General features: G+C 42.1%; 1 protein-coding gene across 1 annotated transcript; it reads right to left on the bottom strand.

Annotated features, from left to right (window-relative positions):
* Window positions 1-8390: 8390 nt before the first annotated feature.
* LOC146623564 (putative C-type lectin domain family 20 member A) lies at window positions 8391-14757 on the bottom strand. The gene is made up of 5 exons (XM_085365996.1): window positions 14721-14757; window positions 12158-12517; window positions 11746-12072; window positions 8922-9019; window positions 8391-8531 (listed from the first exon to the last, which is right to left on the bottom strand). Exons 1-5 carry the CDS (start codon window positions 14755-14757, stop codon window positions 8391-8393), a joined length of 963 nt encoding a protein of 320 aa, XP_085222122.1.
* Window positions 14758-22127: the final 7370 nt, after the last annotated feature.

Genomic DNA, 22127 nt, shown 5'->3' with positions numbered 1-22127 from the left:
TCACAACAAATGTTGCCTCGAGGCGCTCATATTGTAAGGTGAAGACCCTGCATTAACAAAGACAACAGAGAAAACACAAATGTTTCCTCTGAGCTGCGCACATGCAAAACCTGCTGACGCAGTCTCCGCGCACAAACAATCCAACCTTCATTCAAATTGAAATCAATACGTAACAATTCATTTGAGGAGTGACGGTGGTGAGAGCGAGTTTTTAGATGTGAGAGATTTGTGACGTTTAGCGTGTTTGGAGTGTGTAGTTAATGTGTTGTTTTGTGGATAGTTTTAGTTTGTGTGTCAGAACAATGAGGCGGCTGCTGAATGTCGCAGTTCTGCCAAAAAGCCACCAAAGGCAGATTAAAGTGTAAACGCAGGTGGAAGCAGGAGCAGTGCTACACCTGCTGCTGTCAGGCCTGCAGGGATCAGGCTGTGATTTTCTCCTTTGTAGTGGACACAAATAATTTGCGTGACTCATATTTGATGCAGAACACCTGATTGTTCTGTAAATAGTTTGAAATGGTTATAAAAACTGCCTCGGCTGCATTTTTAGGTAAACAGCTGCAACTTTGTTGTTTGCAAAACTCTTTTTTGAAGAATTAACTAGTAACTATAATTAATTACTTTTTCAAAATAACTTGCCCAACATTGGTAATTAAATAGTGTATTTTGCAGACAAAGAGTTCCAGGACTGTCTCCCAGACCACAGCAGGAGCTTCACACAGACTCGTTATACAAGTCAGAGCATGAAAAAATATTGTTTTCAAAATTGGGGTTTAAGTAATTTTCACTTCCAATTTGGTGTTAATATACTGCACAGGTCATGGACAAGATGTTTGCACTTTTCACTGTAAGTGGGCTAATGCACTTAATTAGAGCTACAGCGGAACCCCGATTTGTTCCCGAGGGTCGAAGCACCCATCGCGCGTTCTGAGTGAAGCGATGCTGAACGATAGGCTGTAGGCTAATTGCTAACTAGAACAACAATAAATCGTTCAAGTGGAACAGCGAAACGCAAGTACGGAAGCCAAGGGGTTGTCACGTGATTCAGAAGACATTGTGGGCATTGGAGGCTCAGCCAATCAGAGCCAGCAGATTTCGTTACGTGGGCATTTTGCCGTAACACGGGCAGAAATATCGCCGTTCAGCGCCTTCATAACTTGAATTTTTCATGAAACGGGGTATTCGTAAGTTCCAGTGTATTCTAACAGAAATACTTTAACAGAAGAATTAAACTGCACACGTCTGATGTTACTCACAGTGGTCCAAGGCACCGCTCAGGGTGTTTGTGTGTTTGCGCAGACACATGAAAAATTACAGGCAACATTGCATACGATCCCCACTGCTTTAGCAACAGTGGGAAGGAAAAACTCCCTTTTAACAGGAAGAAACCTCCGGCAGAACCAGGCTCAGGGAGGGGCGGGGCCATCTGCTGTGATTGGTTGGGGTGAGAGAAGGAAGACAGGATAAAGACATGCTGTGGAAGAGAGACAGAGATTCAGTGAGGACTAGGTGTTACAGTCCCTGATAATGCTTGTTTAGATGGAGAGACTCTTGAGGGACGGCTGTTATGAGGAGGAAAGCCCAGAAACTTTGCCAGCAGCACGCATCGTTGTGTGCCTCAACTGCCGGTCTTTTACCCAGGCTAATCTGCCATTTTCCTTCCTTGGTTAGGTTTAGGGATTAGAGATCTGATCTAGATTATCATTTTAAATTTGGGACACATCATCAGCAGTGGACCTTGGATTCATCGGGTGTTTCGGCCATTATCACTAGACACCCTCATCCGAGGAGGCCCTGCCAGGGTTGGTCAGGCCCTGGAGTGTCAGTGGTTTATGTTAACTTATTATTTCTCTCCTTCTTTCTTCTGTTTAGTTTCCTACAGTTTATTTTCTATCTATTATTATTACAAATAATACTCACCTGTTTAGCATTTATGGAGCCTCACTTCTTCAAAGGGATAGAAAAGGTGATCGAGAGAAGTAAGACAAAAGGGACAAGATAGGAGAGAGCAGAGAGGAGAGCTGGAAGGGGGGCGCCCGATCTGGCTTCCCACACCTCCCCGCCGGATCCGGCTGTACGCTCTTCCTCCCCACTGCCTCCCAGATAAGGGAAGAAGAGCGGAGAATTTCTTTTCTCTCGTGGTTAGCTGGCAGAGTGATGTCAGCCCTTTTTAACCATAGCCAGTGACTGGTCCTCTCAGCAGTGTTAGCTAGCTCTCTTATAGCCTGCCGTTGCGCCTGTCCTCTGATCCCAGTCTCTCTAAGCAGCTTTGCTGTTGTACTGGCAACAAAGCCCCTGCACCCCACCTCCACCGGGTGCACCTTGATCTTCCAGCCTCTGCGAATGGTACTCATGGCCGTTGGTCAATGGTCTTTGATCAGTGGGTTTTGGTCAGTGGTTGTTGATCAATGGTCATGAGAATTTGCATAATTATGATTAAGGACCTGACCTCCCAGCCCATTGTTCCTTCAGTGGGCTGGTTTCAGTCATTATGCAAATGAACTGTTTATAAGATTGAGACCTGCAGTCAGCTGAGACTGAAGACGTCACCTGATGATGACGAAACGTTTCTCCCACAAAACGCTACGACCAGATGAACAGAATCAACTTCTGGAGATTTACTTACCTGGATGATTGAGATGCATCAAGATGTTATGTCTTCTAACGATACTGCCTAAGGGAAGCATGTGTAATGTAAATTTCTCTACTTACTGATGATGTCAGCCTTTATTGATTTCATTGTCATCTGCATATACACACATGATCACACAGCCACAGTACTTTTTTCTTTCATTAATGTAGTTTTACTATGCATGTTGCACTTTGATGTTTAATGGAAACAAAGTCTCCTGATTCTGACACAAATCGTTAATATTAGCAAGCGTTCAGTAAAACTAATGAAGACTGAGAATAATCCTCTCCAGTGGTGATAAAAAGTTCGTCATAGGTGAAACCGTCACACTGCTCTGTGCTTCAGCCTTCCACCAACTGGAGGTCACAGGCTCACAGATGGCCACGCCCTCTCTGAAGCTCCTCCCTCATTGCGAGGAATATATTTATTAGGACATAAGTTTGATGTAATTTTAATGAAGAGTTCCTCAGAGACCCTCCTGAAGCTGTGGGTGCTTTGACACCATTTCTCTGTTTCAACATGAGGTCAGATTTTTCTAGAACTCACCTTCAGTCCAAAAAGTTTTTCATGTTTGTGGGTGAAAACAGAAACCGAACACGTGTATTTATTGAAAATCTCTTTATCACCTGACAGAAAGAAACTGCAGCAATTTCTTACAGACAGTGAAATCCTAACCGTACGTTCACACACAGGCTGACAAACATCAGAGAAACTTATATACAAAACAAACGGGCTCTGTCTCGAAGATCAACTTTACTTGGTCCCAAATAGAAATGATTTCAGATTTCTGGATTGTTCGACACACACGGAAGTGTCCAGTGTACTGTGATTACTAACAAATGTCCTCGTCATCACAGAGTGTTTTTCATTTTTACAAACGTAGAAAAGTTTGTATAAAAACCCGTCCTTTATTAGTCTGCTGCTTCATGTGCTCTCAAATGTTTCTGAATTTCAAACTTCTCACTGATTTCATTTTCATGGTTAATGTGACTTTATGTCCTGAGACTTTGGAGAAATGGACACAATTTAAAAAACAAAAAAAAAGAAAAAATATGAGACCTCAGAAATAAAGAAAAACACTTTTTATAATTAAACGTTTAAAAATATTACATTTGTAGTAAAAAAAACAAAAACAAAAACAGATGGCGTTTGCCTTTAAACTGCAGTCCGCTTCATTTTCTGGGCATAAAATTTAGAGTTTGATGTGACTTTAGTGAAGTTTGAGTGTGTGTGTGTGGGTGTGTGTGGGGGGACGGATTACTGAACCACGGACACATTTACAACGACAGAGGTGCCCGACAGTACTGGAGAGAAAACCCATCAGCGAGTGACAGACGGGAGGAAAAACTTGCAGGAACAGGAAGAAAAGGAGAATCCCTGCTCACTCAAAGAGCTCCATTCCTCTTACATTTCAATTTTAGATCATTTGTAGGCACGCAGTATCCTTTTCAAGTTCTCTAATGTTACTCTTTTTAACGATGCTGCGGAGGCTTCCCCTCCACGACGCCCTCACACACCTGCAGCTACGTCAGCTTCAGCCGCCAACAGCAGAGAGCAAAGACGGAAGAAAACCTCAAACACTTTGATATTCACCCTTTCATTGTTACATTTTAACACATTCACACGTCAGCGATTAGAATCACCAAGAGTCACTAAGAGTCCTCTCCCTTATCTGATGAGCTTGAGCCCAAAATCAAGGCCATAATTAGTGATAACAGTTAATAAAAGCATTAAAAGAGATCATCAAAAGCTCTGAGCTGATTTTGCTAAATTACCCCCGATATTCATATTTGTCCACACGGCATCAAAGATATCAAACACAGACAGGAAGTAAAAAAGTATGTTTTAAAAAAAAGGCACAATTTCACTTTTAAAATGTCAAGAGTGACACAAAACATTAAAAGACCTGAAAGCTAATGCTCTGTAATGTCCAGCAGGGGGCGACGACTCTGGTAGGAAAACAAAGTCTGTCGCTCGTTTCATGTGAAAGCGTTCAAAAAAAAAAAAAAAAAAAAAAAAAAAAAAAAAGCGTGCATCACCAACCAACAGGTGATGTCACAGCAGCTAGGTCCATCTTTTAGGTACAGGCTATGAGAATTTAAGGAGGACTAAGGCACGTTTGGCAAAGGACCGCATTTCCACAGTGTCCGGATAAAAAACATGAAATGAACTTTAACTCGTCTGCATCAACTAAACGAGCGTTTATGAAACAGCCCCTGGATGGTTGACGAGCAGACGTCTCCCCCTGCTGGACACTCCGAGTCATTTCAACACAAGTAAGGCTGATGAATAATCAACTTTAGCACGCTCTCAGTCTCGACCTGAGCATCGTGAGGCGTTCAGGGACACAGACGGTACTTCAACAATCAGGAATATTTTCCTTGGTGTGCAACATTTCATTCAAATTAAAAGTAAGGAGAATATATTTTAATATCAGGATTCTGCTGGAGAGACTCGGACCAATCGGAGGTGCCGACGCCTTCGAAAACACTTCTGTGATTTTCCTTCTCGTCCATCTGATTATTTCTATGACAACAGGACGATAAAGCAAAGCGTTTATCACAAACTGCGTAAAAATAAATCCTACAATCTAAACTACAGCAGAAGATTTAGTGGTTTGATGGTTTTAGTGTCTCTCGTTTTCGGCGCTCTGCACAGCGACAGGGTGATGATTTCTGAACAGAGCGCCCTCAGCGCTGGGAAAAGAACTACAAACTGGATTTAAAAAGAAAAAAAACATGGACGTGAGGTCAGCATTGGAAGCTCCACCCCTTCACTATCATGTTAGAGGAATATTGGGAAAAGTAATGAGCGACCTCACGCGTATGAGCAGAAAGACACTTAAACTGTCTCGTTGGTTTTGAGTCTTTCCTCCTCTGCCGGCGTCTGGATGCCGTTAGTGTGCTCCTGCTTCTTGTCTTTGTTTAGGAAGGGAAGCCCCTTGCTCTTCACCATCAGGCCGAAGTCGATGGAAAACGCCACAGTCGCCAAGAACCCAAAGACCTGGACAACAGAGAAGAAGAAGAGCGCTGCTGTAGGTGACCTGATAACACACTAGGGCTGCCACGATTAGTCGACTATTAAAATCGTCGACGACTGATTTAATAGTCGACGCGTCGTTTGAAGCTTTGTAAGATCACAAAAGACGCAGGAATAAGTAGCAGGATTTAAGAGTGTAATAACGGACTGAAACAGAAGATGGCAGCACTGCATGTACAAGGATGCCAGCTGCCGTTAAACGCCGAAGAAGAAGAAGCTGTGTCCCAGAATTCATAGCGCGGCCCAGCTCAGTTTGCAACAATGGCGGCAGCTAGTTAGTTTTAATATTACTCTTATTATTCTTTCTGGGTCACAAAATAAACGTTTAACATATTTTCATGGAGAATGTAGCTGTGTAAACCTCAAATATCTGCTCAGTTTATCAAGACACCGCATATTTTCAAAAGCGCTCCGACGTTTTCGGAGACGTCTGTTACCCACTAGCTCGATAGCTAGCCGGGGGCTAGGCTAACTAGAGCCGTGAGAACACCGGACTCCCGGCAGATCGTTTTCAAACCCACCGCCGTCTTTCGCTACTCAGGTTAAACATGATATATGAGTCACTTAGATAACTTAAAATGTTATTGTTTGGCTTTTTTTAGTATTTTATTTGTTCCTGAGTAAATCGGTTTGGCTGAGATTAAAGTTATAGTTTTTACACAGCTGAATAAACGTCAAGCAGACAGCTGACTATCAGAAGTGTGAGATGCTGGAGAGTTTACTCCGGTGTCCTGTTATATTTTAGATAGCAAGGAGTTTATTAAACTTCACCGAAACAATCTGCAGATTTCATTAGAGTTTAATAAACTATCATCTTGTCTTTATTTTTAGTTAGCACAGACCTTAAACACTTAAAGCTGTAAGCTAATGATAGTTATATAAGAGCAGATGCTGCTGGTGCAATAAGCTGTAGTTTTACGTCCAATGGATGATGATCTGATTAGTCGACTAATCGCAAAAATAATCGGTGACTAGTCGACTATCAAAATAATCCTTTGTGGCAGCCCTATAACACACACTGTCAGCCAGGAAGGAAAGGAAAGGAGGAGATATAGAAGAAAAGGAAAAGGAAGATTCAGGAGGTAGGAAAGGAGGGTAGTGCGAGTCCGAGGACGTTTTCTCACCACAGCAACGGTTGCCTGAACCAAAGAGCCGCGGTCTGCGGCGAAGACGCAGGAGGAGATGAAGAGCAGCACAGCGATGACCCCGGTGTAAATCAAGTCCTGTAAAAGAGAAGAAGAAGAAGAAGGTGAGACGAGCGCCTCCGACAGTCTCCGAGTTGCCGCCCTCAATCTGACCGGATCAACAAAACAATAAAAGTGGACTTTTCTCAAACTGGAGGCGCTGCAGCGTGACGTAAAACAGCCACACGCTTCATTTTGAGCCTTGAGTCTGGATTTTTTTCAGCATGCTGAACCCTCGACTCACCGTTCACGGCCTCACTGTACTTAATAATAAAGCTCTGTTTGTAATACTTCACATGTGACAGATTTTCATGGAGACAATCCTGCTGAACATCCACACGTTGGTTTAAGTCCAAGTTCATATTCAGAGCTACAATCCAACAAGTCTCGGTGTGTTAAAATGTTTTGCTGCTTTGATCCATCAGTTCTATGATGTTATCTTTGTGCCACTATTCTGAGCGCATGAAACAAAGTTTGCAGGTGCAAGTGTTGCATTTTGAAGAGAAATTTATTTTGAGTGACGAAAAGCTGAATTTGAGTGAACAAACTTCATTGCTGCGTGCAAAAAATGTATTTCAGTGTTTGCTGTTATCCACACACACACACACACACACACCCTCTCGCTCAGTTTTTGCACTTGCTCGCGCTCTCAACGTTTATGCCCGTGCGCGCTCAACTCTTTCTCTACACCGTTGTATTTGTGCCACAAAACCAGCCAATCACAGACTTGGATGCAAAAATATCTGATTGGCTGTTCTGGTCTCCAATCAGCTCGAAATGACAAAATGCAATATCCCAGAATGCATTTCATCCAAAACTCAAAGGAGGCAGTGGCGGAGGAACACAGAGTGGCAGAGTTTGAAATATTACTCTTTCTGGGTCACAAAATAAACTTTTAAGATATTTTCATGCGAGAATGTTTCTGTGTAAACTTCAAATATCTGCTCGATTCATCAAGACGTCACATATTTGCATAAGTGCAAAAACTGAGCGAGAGGAGCTGCTGTTGTGTGTGTGTGTGGAGATAATAGCAAACACTGAAATACATTTTTTGCACGCAGCAATGAAGTTTGTTCACTCAAAATAAATTTCTCCTCAAAATACAACACTTGCACCTGAAAACTCTGTTTACGTGCGCTCAGAGTAGTGGCACAAAGATAAGTTCTAACACTCTGGACTCTGACTGGAGGCTACAAGTGCAGTTCAGTCTGCAGACTGTAGGTGGCAGCATCACACAGTTATATGACAGCTGCTTTTACTGGTTTCCAGCCACAGTGTGTGTGTGTGTGTGTGTGTGTGTTTCTGTGTTTTTGTGTGTGTGTGTGTGTGTGTGTGCGTGCGTGTGTGTGCGTGTTTCTGTGTTTTTGTGTGTGCGTGCGTGTGTGTGTGGGGTCTGATCTGAGCTTAGGATAAAGAAGGATGATTTCCAACTGTCAGTCATGCAAAGCTACGCTGTTACAGTCCAGCAGTCAGAGTACAGAGATGGAAATAAGTTGAATTACACAGCAGATCATCTGAGGAACATCAGCCAATAACGTTCAGACTAAACCGCCACAGTCTTCCTTCTCACTGTAAGCGGCTGTCTCCTCCTCTCTGTGGAAAACCTTCCCATCAGGCTGCGTCCTCCACCTCAGCTTCACCTCCTCTCTGATCCCTTGCTCCACCAGCTTCTCCCTCACCTGAAACACAGTTTTCACACATTAACAGAAGCTCCTCATTAATCAGCCGTTGTTTCTGTAGTGAGCAGAAAACGTTGTTGGTGCTGTTTCTGGGGGAAATGAACTAAATGAACTGGCTGGGGATGAAACTGAAGTCTGGAATTAGGCCTCATTGCCTGTCATTGGTTCACGTCGTCTCCTCACAGTAATCTGAAATTAAGTGACTTCTTCAAGTTACCAGTTAAAAAGGTTAAATAATACAAATGGATGGGATTGCATTAAACGAGCCCCGTATCTCTGCAGCTGTGTGCTGTCACGTGTCCCTGAACCTGCACAGACTCACTGCTCTCTATCATTTCACAGTAGTTATAGCGGTCTGTTCCTTGTATCGGGGCCCGTGTGACCTCTGACCTGCTGCAGGATGGATTCTTGCACTGTGGGGTCGTTCAGGTCTGCAGATCCCGCCCTCAGCTGAACCTTCACTGACCTCGAGGCTGAAGGTTTGACATCTGCAGAGAAAGAAAAGGGCCATTCAATTCAATTCAATTTTATTTATACATCACTAAATCACAACAACAGTCGCCTCAAGGCGCTTTATACTGTGCGGTAGACCCTATAGTAATACATATAGAGAAAAAACCAAGCAATCAAATGACCCCCTATGAATAAGCACTTTGGCGACAGTCAGAAGGAAAAACTTTTTCCCTTTTAACAGGAAGAAACCTCCAGCAGAACTCAGAGCTCAGGGAGGGGCGCAAATGGAAGAAAGCAGTCTTACATATTTGTTTAATATGTGCATTGAAGGACATGTCCTGGTCAAAAATGACTCCAAGGTTCCTCACAGTGTTACTGGAGGCCAAGGTAATGCCATCCAGAGTAAGAATCTGCTTAGATATCATATTTCTAAGCTTTTCAGGGCCGAGTACAATAACCTCAGTTTGATCTGAATTAAGAAGCAGAAAGTTAGCGGCCATCCAGGTCTTTATGTCTTTAAGACATTCCTGCAGTGTAACTCATTGGTGTGTGTTATCTGGCTTCATGGACAGATAGAGCTGGGTGTCATCTGCATAGCAGTGTAAATGTATGCTATGTCTTCTAATGATGCTGCCTAAGGGAAGCATGTATAATGTAAAAGTGCTATATAAATAAAATTGATTTGATACTTTACTTAGGCAATCAAATTAAGATAGATTTTATGTTGTTGGTTTTAAAGAACTGGATGGATATTTTAATGTATTTTTTATTTCTATTTTTCAAGAGTTGGAGAAGTGCCCTTTTTTCATAACTTGGCCTACCCTTTTTAGTTTTGTTAATATTGGCAATAGTGAGAAGTACTATGGTTGGATTCAAATGTATTTAACATAGGGCATCTAATTAAGGTAAATGTCATGTTTTTAGTTGGTAGAATCTGATGAGCAATATTTTATTTTATTATTTTTTATTTTGTTTTTCAGTTTTCCTCCTGAGTGATTGCCACCTTAACGTGGTCAGGGGGTTTGTGTGCCTCAGTGACACTAAGATCTAGACCTGCAGAAGCTGAGCCTTCAGGGGGGACACCCAAGTTGGTCAGGTTTTAGGGTAGAGGTTTGACAAAGTGCAATCCAATTACATGACAAAAACAGTTATTCAGAGCACCCCACATTCGCCTCAGCTGCCACCATGTGCCCCCTTTACATTTCTGTCTGCCCCCTCATATATGCCTGTCTAGAACCAGCCCAGCACACCACCCCCTCGGCCTGTGCTTCGAGGTTTCTGGTAGTTAGAATGACTCGGGGGTGTTGATTCATTTAAACTAACATAATCATCCTGCTGCAACCAGGTTTCTGTAAGGCAGAGTAAATCGATTTGTTGATCAATTATTAAGTCATGTACTAACAGAGACTTGGAGGAGAGAGACCTAATATTTAATAATCCACATTTCACTGTTTTACTCTTTGGTTCAGATGTGGATACTGTATTGTTCTTTCTTTGTAATTGTTTATGTTTAAGTTGTTTGTTGCTGGTTTTAGTTTGTTTTTTGTCTGTTTGGGAGCTGACACAGTCTCTATGGAGATGGGTTTTTGGGGGGGTAGCAGGAGGAGAGAAGCTGCAGAGAGGCGTGTAAGACTGCAACTCTGCTTCCTGGTCCCAACTCTGGATAGTCATATTTTGGGGGGTTTAATAAATTTGTCCATATTTCTAGAAATGAGAGCTGCTCCATCCAAAGTGGGATGGATGCCGTCTCTCCTAACAAGACCAGGTTTCCTCCAGAAGGTTTGCCAATTATCTATGAAGCCCACATCGTTTCTGGGACACCACTCAGACAGCCAGCAATTTAAGGAGAACATGCGGCTAAACATGTCACTCCTGGTCTGATTGGGGAGGGGGCCAGAGAAAACTACAGAGTCCCACATTGTTTTGGCAAAGTTGCACACCGATTCAATATTGATTTTAGTGACCTCTGATTGGCGTAACCGGGTGTCATTACTGCCGACGTGAATTATGATCTTACTGAATTTACGTTTACCCTTAGCCAGCAGTTTTAAATTTCCTTCAATGTCGCCTGCTCTGGCCCCTGCCGGTGTCTCTAGCTTCACATGTCTGAGAACAGAATCACCAATTACCAGAGTTTGACCCCCGGCGGGTGTGTCGCCGAGTGGGGAAAAACGGTTAGACACATGAACGGGTTGGTGGTGTACCTGGGGCTTCTGTTTAGGACTATGCTTCCTCCTCACCGTGACCCAGCCGCCCTCTTTCCCCAGCTGCTTGGGGTCTGCCGGGGAACAGCTAGCGGGGCCTACGCTATCTTCGGCTGCACCAGCTACAGGGGCCTGGCTAGCTATGGGTGAATGAAGGGTGCGAAGCCGAGTCTCCAATTCAGTAATCCTGGCCTCCAGAGCTGCAAATATGCTACATTTGTTACAGATATCATTACTGCTAAAGGAGTAACTAAACATCTGACACAATGAGCAAGAAAGTGCAGGAGGGACAGGTGAAGTAGCCATGGTGCACGTGAAGATTATACTATGAAAACAGAAGTTATCTAAAGGTTTTTAATTAAATTGCTACGCAGATAAGCTACTCAACTACTACTTCCTGTTCCTGTGTTGAAACAGGAACAGGAAGTGATACTCTACCGCAGACAGAGCAAACACTAAATGACAGCGCCACCCAAAGCATCGGCAGTGCTGTGCCAAGAGTGTCCGGATGAGCCCAGGAGGACCAGACTGTGCAGAAACACAGAGGACAGACTCACCTCTGGAGCAGAGGAAGGGGCGTTGGTCATCACAGTTATGACTGTTGAAGGAGCCTGTTGATCCGACTATTGTGGCACAGTTTACGCTGTCATCAGGCTGCCCGGGCCCCCACGGCAGGTTGGAGGCTGTGCTCGAGTTTGACCACGTCCAGTATTTTCTGTACAGTCCAATCCAGGCACCAGCAGTATCTGACAACATAGAAGCGACCTGGCTGTTGTCCTGCGTGTTGGTGATGGTGCTCAGGTCTGTGTACGTCTGTCTGCAGTAAGACTGAGCATCAGACCAGGTCATTGAGTTCTTCACCAGGATGTGTTTGTTAGTCGCAGCTGAAACAAAAGATCAGACGGATTCAAACCTGCAGCTAAAATGTTCAGTTTGTCAAACCCTGGTACCAAAGTCTGAAACACTCACCGTCATAGCAGACAAAGTCATAAGTAGCTGAGCACGGTCTTGTGGACCATGATCCATCACTAGATATTGTAACACACTCATCAGTCCCTGGCTGTCCCGGTGACCACATGTTAAACCATGATGACTGAACTGGACCGAGGCGAGACCATTTCCAGCCGCTCTTGGAGAGTCCAATCCACGCCTCGGTGCTCCCCGCCCTTTTCTGGGCTTCCTGGATGAGAGCTGAGCTGTTAACGATGGCGAGGTCAATGTACTCATCTCTGCAGTATTGCTGAGCATCGTTCCAGGACTTCTGCAGGTCAACCAGGTGGAGCTGTCTGACTAACTGATCAGACTGAAGATGGCAGACCATCACGTAACCTGAGAGGACACGAGTCAGTCAGCGCGGTCACAGACTCACCTCAGCTCGACTATTTTAGTCATCAGGAGAATAAATTCTTTACATGCTACCACAACGCAAACTTTTTGTTGACATCTTTAAAGACGTGAATATATGTTAATATATGTGTCCTTCAAAGGATGTGTAACTCGTGTACTGGTTAAAAGCTGTTTTACGGTGCCTGTGGACACCTACACACTGGTTTCCTGCTCCAGGGCGAAACTCTCACATCAGCTTAAAAAGCTGCTTTAACAGTGCTAAGTTTGTTTTTCACTCTGGCCTTATTGCACATGTATTTGGACGATTTTTCCTCTTCAGTGTGCACAATGAAGGAAAACGACGTGTTAGTGGCTCTCAAAGCTGAACAACACGTGCACTAGGGCTGGGCCATATTATACCGTTCACGGTAATACCGGTACAATGTTAGGCAACGATAAGAAAATGAAATATCGTGATAGAATATGGGTAAAACACACATGTGTAGTGCCTTTGTTTTCATACGCACATGGCCAAAAGAGCATGGCGGCAACGGAGAATGAGAAGGGGGAAAGCGGATCGTTGAGTGAAATGGATGAACCAGAATAGGTTTGTAAAAATGGTGCAACTTCAGTGATGTGGAACTGGTTTGGTGTTTGTCCGTCAGATCATTCAGGTCCCGAAGTCAAACAAACACTGCAGCGTCACTGAGAGTTAAAAACTGTGTAAATTCTTTCATCTTTAATAAAACGATCAGCATTGCTGCTTTACCAGGTGTAACTATGAAGTTTAACATCCAAGCATCCATGAAAACAGAATTTATTACATTTAACGGAGTTAGAAGCTAGCAGGAAGTTAGCTCGCTAGTTTCGCTTGTTCTGACTGAGAGATTTCTGAAAAAATTCAAACTTACTGCTCTGCTATCACTTCCAACATAAATGAAGACAGGAAACTAAACAGCTGTGATGTTTGTAAAGTTACTGAAGTTGGGCTAGCTGGTATATAATGATGTGCTACGTGATCGCTAGCAACACAGCTATGTTAGCATAGCATAAACACTGAAGCTGGAGGATGAACGCTAACACTTTTCCACTCGATAAAAGTTAACGTGAAGGTTCCTCATGGTTAGAGACAAATGCAGTCGCATAGCAGGATGCTATAAACGGACCAAACTCGTCAGGAGAACAACTGAGATAATCCATCCACAATACGAGGTTAGTCATTAATATACTGCAACAACATGGGAATAGAGCAGCTGTGATAGAAAACAGCATTAATGAATCGATGGTACAGAAGTGGAGGAAGCAAGAAGAATGAGTTGAATAAAGTTTGATTTATCTGACTGCTTTGTTTCGCTTAATGTGTCTTATAATCCCGTGCACCTTATGGTCTGAAAAATACATATTTGACTTTTTTATTTGGCACACTGCAGTTTAATGTTGCAAAGCTCCTCTTTTTAACTTCGGTGGATATTATACATGGTTATGCTCAGGATATGTCAGCCCATTTCTACTGGAAATGCCTTTTGGTTAAACTTTCAGCAAAGAATTTGCATTTGCACTGTTACATTTTTATAAAGCTTTAATGTACATAAAACAGCTGCTTGTTTAAGTGAAAATAAATGGATGGGTTTTTGTGCGCTAGCAAAGTTGTGGAGTTGTATTTTGTCTCGCATCAATTATATCGTCAGTTCTATCGCAAATTTTCTAATCTATATCGTGATAAATATTTTTGGCCATATCGCCCTGCTCTAACGTGCACACGGACGTGGTAAAAGCAGTCAGGATCTTTTTCAGCGAGCTGACGGGTTTGCAGCGTTTCAGGTTTTCAGTCAGATTTCTACACAGAAAATAAAATCAAGACGTGTTTTTCTCAGCAGTGCACACAAACAGCCACGTTCATGCACTGACTCTTCCCTCCTTTCTTTCTTTACTCTTTTACTTCACTTTATACAAACTCTTACAAACTACCGACCATTAAACTGTCAATCAAACTTCTAACTGGACCCAAAGAAACCTTTAGAAGTTTAGTTGACATGACAAAGGTCTTTGGAGATTGTACGAGTGTTCCTGTGACTGCTTGAAGCTCGTTTACAGACACCTTTAAAATAATCCCTATGGAGCAGTTCACTTTGTGCTTTCTTTGATTTTCTGACATCAAAAGTTTTATTCAAACTGTAAATGAGGCGACTGAGATGAGTTCACAGACCTGAGAGCAGCAGCAGGATCAGTCCACACCTCTTCATGACTGAGAGCTGAAAAACTGTGAAGACGTCCTCATGAATCTCATCTGCAGCTGCTCGTTCATTATTAATCATAACACTTAAAGCAGCATCATGCTCAGAACTTCATGCTCTTAACATTTAATCAAATCAGAATCAGGTTACGTTCATTGTCGAGTGTCTTCATTCGCCTTACAGACAGGTCTGAACACAGCAAACATGAGAACCACATTTTTTGAGGTTTATTGTGTTTGTTGTTTCTTTGACATCACCTGAAAGGCTTTTCTTTGATGAGATACACTGATGAAGCTTCCCCTTATTCAGACGGAGGTTCTTGGTCAGCCTGAGAGCGAGAATGACGGTAACCCTGAGTAAGAAGCACGAGACTTATCAACACTAAAACAAGCAGAAATTATTTAGTTAAATTATTATTTAGAAACAACAAAAACAGGACAGTTAAAAGTTTTAACTCCAGTAAATCGATGTTTCAGCACATCATTTTTTCTCTCCTTATGTTTTTGGATTTGGTCGTCTCTGCGTCAACACGACGTCTCTGTGGTGCATTTCAGAGGAGCTAACAGTGAAACTCAAACCTGTGAGTTCCTCCTCACCCAGGCTGCACGACATGTTTCAGTTACAATGAACTTATTGAAAAATCAAAGGAAGTGAAACACTGACCACAGAGACATTAAACCCACCACCTCAGTGTGTCAGCCAGTGTCTTCATCAGCACTGCTGACCACACGTTTAAAGAAGTCATTCAGTCGGCTCATTAAAACGTAAGGATGGCAGTTTGGGACAAAAACAGTCTGTGAGGGCTCCTGTTCCTGCTGGCAGGTAAGACTGACTGTGATGATGATGATCATTTGATTTGCTTCTCAAACTTTGGTTTGGAATAATTTTGGCCAAAAAGCTTCTGTTTTCCCATCAAACTGTTATTAATGAACAGATTTGATTGAGTTAAATGAGTTTTTTAATCTCTTGAATGTTTCAGATGGATCAAAAATTCTCTCTCAAGAAAATCTGAACAGTAAAGAAGTTTGAATGGTTGTGTCTGATGTTGATCTGATGACATTACCTTTGCATTCTGCATCAAAAAGTCAGAACTTTTCAAAGATCTTGTTGTTTGAACTGAAACTTTGTTTTAGTGCTTCACACCGCAGTCTGTATTTACTGACGATCCCTGGCTGCCCCAGTCTGCATGGCAAATATCCTTCGGCAAGATACTAACCCTAAGTTGCCTCTGATGCAGCCATCGGTGTATGAAAGCACTGACAAGCATAGAAAGCAGTGTTTGTGTGAATGGGTGAATGTGGCATGTTGTATAAAGCGCTATAGAAGAGTCAGTCCCTTTACCGTCCATCACTAAACTGAGTCACTGCGTTCTAATCGCTGTTTGCTCGTCTTTAGGTGCTGTGGGTCAAACTGTGATCTATCCTCTCTGGTCTACTTGTGCTGTCAGAGGATCCACTGCCACGCTCCCCTGCACCTTCACACTGACTTTCAATGAGAGTGAAGTTTCACGAGAGGCCATCAGAGTCCGCTGGTATCAGAGCCGGTGGTATCAACTCTGTCAGCTCACCAAACCATTTGGGTACGACAGTGATTCAAAAAACAACACACAACATAATTTTGCTAAATGCCCAAAGTAGCCAAGGGCATCTGGTGAGCTTTTTGCAGCATCAGCTACTACCAGATTTAAAGTGTGGGCACCACATGGGACCAAAAAAGCTCTTGAGTTTAGCTGAAGCAACCTTGCCTGAACACCTTTATTTTTTCCCTTCATGTTGGCCCCATTGTCATAGGACTGTCCTCTGCAGTCTTCAAAAGGAATGTTAAGCTCCTCTATCCGTTTTAGGATGAGAGTTGACAAATGATCTCCTGTTGATTCCTCTGCAACAATGACAGAGAGCTGTTCCTTATGACTCAGATCAGGTGTGCAATCTAAAATGATGGAGAAATACTTTGATATCTTCCACAATGCATTTTATTATTCTTGAACTGATGGTGTCAATCAGTTCATTTTGGATTGTTTTTCCCAGATAACGTATGTGACTGCCAGCTCCACTTTCTACTCTACTGACATGCTGCTTCATCACTGGATCAAATTTGGCCATAAGCTCCACTTCTTTCAGAAAATTGCCATTGTCTGGTTTATTTAATGTGTCTGTGGACCCCCTGAAAGCCATGTTTCTTTCAGCTAAGGACTGAATTATTGCCACCAAACGATGTAGAACTTCACGCCACCTTTTTCTCTCAGCCTCAGCAAGTGCCATCTCTTGTTTATCTATTGTGAGTCCTTTCGCAAAACGGACCTCCAAGTCCTTCCATGTTGCCATGTGAGCATTATGCTCCTGGCTATCCTCATGGACCTTGAGCAAGTGGCTTGCATTTTTCCAGTCCTTCAGACCTTCCCTACTCAGTTTGTAATCTCTCTTGGAAAACATTTTGCAGCAGAAGCAGTGCAAGCTATCCTCTTTTTTCGAATACATAAGCCAGGTTCTTCTCACCTTTTCCCCATTGATTAAGAGTCTGTTAAAATAATCATGCTGACACCTTCGCCCGTCTTTCTGTTTCGGGAATGTGAAGTCACTATCAATTACAAATGGACCTCTGTGAACTAACTCTGTTCGTACCTTTTCAGTTAAAGCAGAAGGCCAGTCAGCAGGGTCTATTGGTGCAGCAGGAAGACCGCTTGATGCTGCTGCATCATGGCTGGGTTGTGCTGCTGGTGCTGCTGATGCTGCATCACTGGTGGGTTGTGCTGCTGAAGTGGAGGCAGCAGCGGTAGATGTGGTAGATGGCCCAGGGGTGGGATTTAGAAACTTCAACAGTGCATCTGAAGAGAGGAGTATGTGACACCACTGAGTATTAAAGTCTAATAATAAAAACATATGATTCCAGGAATAAAATGAAATGATATAATATAAATGAAAAACCAAAGAGATATATGTATGATGTTAACTGATATGCAAATTAGATTAGATTCAATTTATTGTCATCATTACAGTGAAATGCTGAATAGCAGAATGCAAAGTAACAGTATAATATCATATGAGAATGTTATGTTATGATTATCTTTGACCGAATCACAGCAGTGCTCATATTAAAAAACAGCATTCCCTCTCATGTGATATTGCTTAATTAGCATTAATGATGTGCGCTTTAACAACTAGGCTTACAACTATAATATATACAGGGGTGGAAAAGTGACTATTACCTGCAGGGTAAACGTTAGCTAACCAGAAGGCAATAACAATGTAAACAAAAAACACCTGCTTAAAAGATGAATACAAATGAGGAATGGTGGGAAAGGTGGGAGTACTGTAATTACCTAACGTTACATTATTATTTTCCATAACAATTTAGCCCCCTCCACAATATTAACTGACGTTAAAACAGTTAACTAGCTATTTATTGATTAGCAATTAGCGAATCATGTAACATTAGCTTAATGCTAAAAATTTAGGTTACTATCACATTCAAATAATTTCATGTAGGCTAACGTTACCTACCTCTGTCTTTTTCTCGTTTCTCCTCCTCTTCTTCTCTCTTTTTTCTTCCCTGGCCACCTGACAGTTTTGGCCGTTTTGACATCTTGTGTCCAAAAGGAACCATGATACGGGAAGGGAGGGGGCGCATTGTACGGGGAGGGGGGGCGTAATGTTGTAACAAATAATGTTTCTATTAACTAAGCTTTACTTTGCATTTTAATTAACGTGGGATTATTTTTTGTATTTAGAAATAATAGTACCAACTTTTTTTTTTTTTTCAACATTTATGGCACTGGCGTGGCGCCCCCTGATGGACGGCGCCCTTAGCATTTGCCTATACGGCCTATGCCACGGGCCGGCCCTGCATTGAGGAGCCCTGTACAACACGTCTTCACATGGCTACCAGACACGCCCCCCGTCATTTTGTTATTATTCAATTCAGAACTGCCCAGACCAGACACAGTGACGTTTCACCAGAATCCCTTTGATCTCTGGTCTTCTTTATGACATCAGCACACGAAAACCTATAAATAGGGGAGAGGTTCTCACTCTTGGCAGTCTTTCAAAGAGAGTGGAAGAATTCACTAGGCAGGAAACTACTGGAAACTTGCGTTTCTGACACAGTTGACGGTATTTTTAAAAAATCTTTTAGTTGGTACAGAGATTTAGCATCAACTTCAATTTGAAATATGAGTCTGTCAAATCCTGTTGCATGCAACATGAGAGCCGAGAACGAAAAACTTAAACAGCAAATCAAAGAGCTGAAAAATGAGAATAAAACTCTCAAACAACAAAACTCTACCATACGTGACCTTAAAGTCGAGAACGCCGACCTTAAGGAGCAAAAAAGAGAGCTCATAAATGAGAACAAGATTCTCCAAAAAAACATTGAAGTTCTCTTCAAACGAAGTGGGTTCTCTAAAAACAAGAGGAAAAGAGACCTGCAACTAGAGAATGAAACAATTCACTTCAAAATTCAAGAGCTGGAATATTGGAACCAAATTCTAAAGGATTTAAACAGCTCCAAAACCAAAGAGATCCAGCAACAGAAAGAGGTGATGCAGGAAATGGAGGCAGAAATCAGAGAGTTGCAAAGCAGCAAGACAGGCTTGGTTATAAAAGTGGGAGACATGGAAAAGGACAACCAGTCTTTAAGAGAGGAAAATGATGTGACGGTAAAACGCATGTGTGAGCTGAAAAGGGACTTTGAAAAGGAAAAAGATGACATGCAACAGGAAATACAGGCTGTTAAAACTGAGCTCCATCAGGCAAACACAGCCTTTAAAGAGTTACAAGAGAGTGAAGAAAGAAAAAGGATCATGAATGAGGAAAACAAAACAACGGACAGTGAACAGCTCAGACAGACCCTGGAACTCCAATGCTTTGCACATGAAATTGACATATTGAGGCGGCATAACGAACTTCTTGAACAGGACCTCCAGGAGCTTTCCAAAAGGAGTGGTGATTCTCAAAAAGAACTGAAACCACACGATGAGGGTGCGAAAGGAGAATCACGGATCTTCAAAGCCACTGAGAAAGACTCCCAACATGATGTTAACGTGACCAACAGAGAAAAGGAGTTGTTGTGCCATGAATTTGAGGAAATGAAAAGAGAGCTTGAAGAGGTAAAGAAAAATCTGTATGATTCACAGGAAGAACATAACAATCTGATAAACAACTACGATGTCCAAGTTGACATACTCAAACAACAAAATAAGGCCTTAGAAAATAAGGTTAGTGACCTTACCAAAAAGATGTGGAATGGACGGGAAGCGATGAGACAAATGGAAAAGAACTTTCAAGAACAAAGGAAGCTACTCGAAAATCTCCGAGGAGAATTCGAGGAAATTTAGCACAACTACGACTTTGGCCCTCCCTATTAAAGCTGGTTAACGCAGGTTCAATAGGGCTATAACTTAGACAATGGAAGTTCATTTGATTTAATTGGCCCAAAATGAGTGACTGCACCCAGACACTCAGTAGCAAAAAAATTACAGAGATTCAAGAGAGAAAACTGTTTCTGCATAGACTCCTATAGTACTGCAAGTCGTGTCATCGCTTGGTGTCCTGCATAGAGTGCAGGTTTAAGGTATCTACGTATCTTTCAGAATTAGAAGCTATGCTGCGTCAGGGGTTATAACAGCTGTGCCCCCCCCCCAACCGGTCGAGGCAGATGGCCGCCCCTCACTGAGCCTGGTTCTGCCGAAAGTTTCTTCCTGTTAAAAGGGAGTTTTTCTTTCCCACCGTCACCAAGTCTAAGGAGCTTGGAGAAAAGCGCCTGGACTTCTTTAACTTAAAGAAGTCCAGGCGCTTTTCTTTCCAAGCTCCTTAGACTACTATGGCCTTGATGACTGATAACCTTCACAGACACTGTCATCAAGGGTTTGCTCACAGGGGATCATCTGATTGTTGGGGGGTTTTCTCTCTTATATTGTATGGTCTTTACCTTACAATATAAACAGCCGAGAAGCGGCTATTTTTGCGATCCGGTGCTTTAGAAATACATCTTAGCTGAACTGAACTCCATAACATCTGGACCGAAATGCCTACACACAACGGTAGGCATTTCAATCAAGAGCTCTGTCCAAAACGTTCAATGACAAGCATCAGCACCAGGATTGTTTTTTAGCTCACCAACAGTTTTTTATTGTAACTGCAACTTTGTAAGACTGGGTTGGGAGATGTTCTTGTGGTGAGCTTTTATTCACATAATTGGTTTCTTTAATAGTGAAATAAAATAAATTTGTATAACTGGAAACAGCGTTCTCATGTGTGATTATCACATTGTATTCTTTAAACCATGTAACAGAATATATAATATATATAATTTACTCATAGTCATATTAATGTCTAATGTGATTGAGTTTCCTCATCTCTACTTATGTGCTGATGTGTTCACTGAGGCCATTGTATGGTCCATTTTGGCTGCATTTCCATGTTTTAAACATGAAATTTGCTTATTTAAAGGGTGTCTCATGTATCTCTTATGCAGAAATATGTGTTGCCTAGCTGGACAAATGTAGCACAGGTCTACTATTATTGGCCTAATGTATTTTAACAATCATTTCAGCATCCAGATAATCTCTTTCATACTCCCTTAGATGAATTTAGCCTGGTTGTCATGAAATAGGCATTTGAAACAATAACTACCAGTATCTTCGAATGTGTGTGATTGCACTAATCCTACACATTCTTTGCAAGACAACTGGGTGCTTTTATGTAAAGAATGATCTGAGAACACTGAGGCTAATGAAGTAACAAGAGAAACATAGTAAGTAGTCTTTCAGTTTGCATGATCAATTTTGATTATTGTTCATTTTCATTTACCATGTCAACATGTTTTAGAGCAACGTTTTCTGATTTTGAGCTCTTTTAGGTGTAAGTCATCGTCAGTGATCACCCTAAGCCCAAAGCAACACCAAACATGGGCAACCAAAATGCATCATTTTGTTAGCATGTAATTGTTCTCCCAATTCTTAGAAATCAGGAAACAACAAAAATAACAATTTTAACTTACAGACATGAAACACTCCCCCACCCTGGAAAAAAGTCCATTTTGCCTTTTACAAAAATATAAGGTTAGTGTAATGTTAGATTTTGCATTAATACCTATGACTGAGACCTCAAAGGTAATTCCTCGACTGCTTCAGTAACAGCCTGGTTGATTTTAACAAGTTAAGTAAATTTGCGGTCAATTTAGACTCAATTCAAAATCTCCTACTTGGGACGAACACTAAATGTAAATAGCTGACTTTCTAAATAAACCTATCCATCTTTGCAAGGTCAATTTTTGCTTTCATTAAATTCCAAATGTTTAGCCATAATTAGCTTAGCTGTCCTACTCTTGTTACTGCTCTTTCCTACTGCTGTTACAATCAAATGAACATCTCTGCAAAGATA

This window comes from Diplotaxodon limnothrissa, linkage group LG11, assembly GCF_057381915.1.
Source record: "Diplotaxodon limnothrissa isolate DT_005_m linkage group LG11, D_limnothrissa_male_GT1.1, whole genome shotgun sequence".
NCBI classification, from domain to species: Eukaryota; Metazoa; Chordata; class Actinopteri; order Cichliformes; family Cichlidae; genus Diplotaxodon; species Diplotaxodon limnothrissa.
This window is presented reverse-complemented; position numbering and strand designations above follow the sequence as displayed.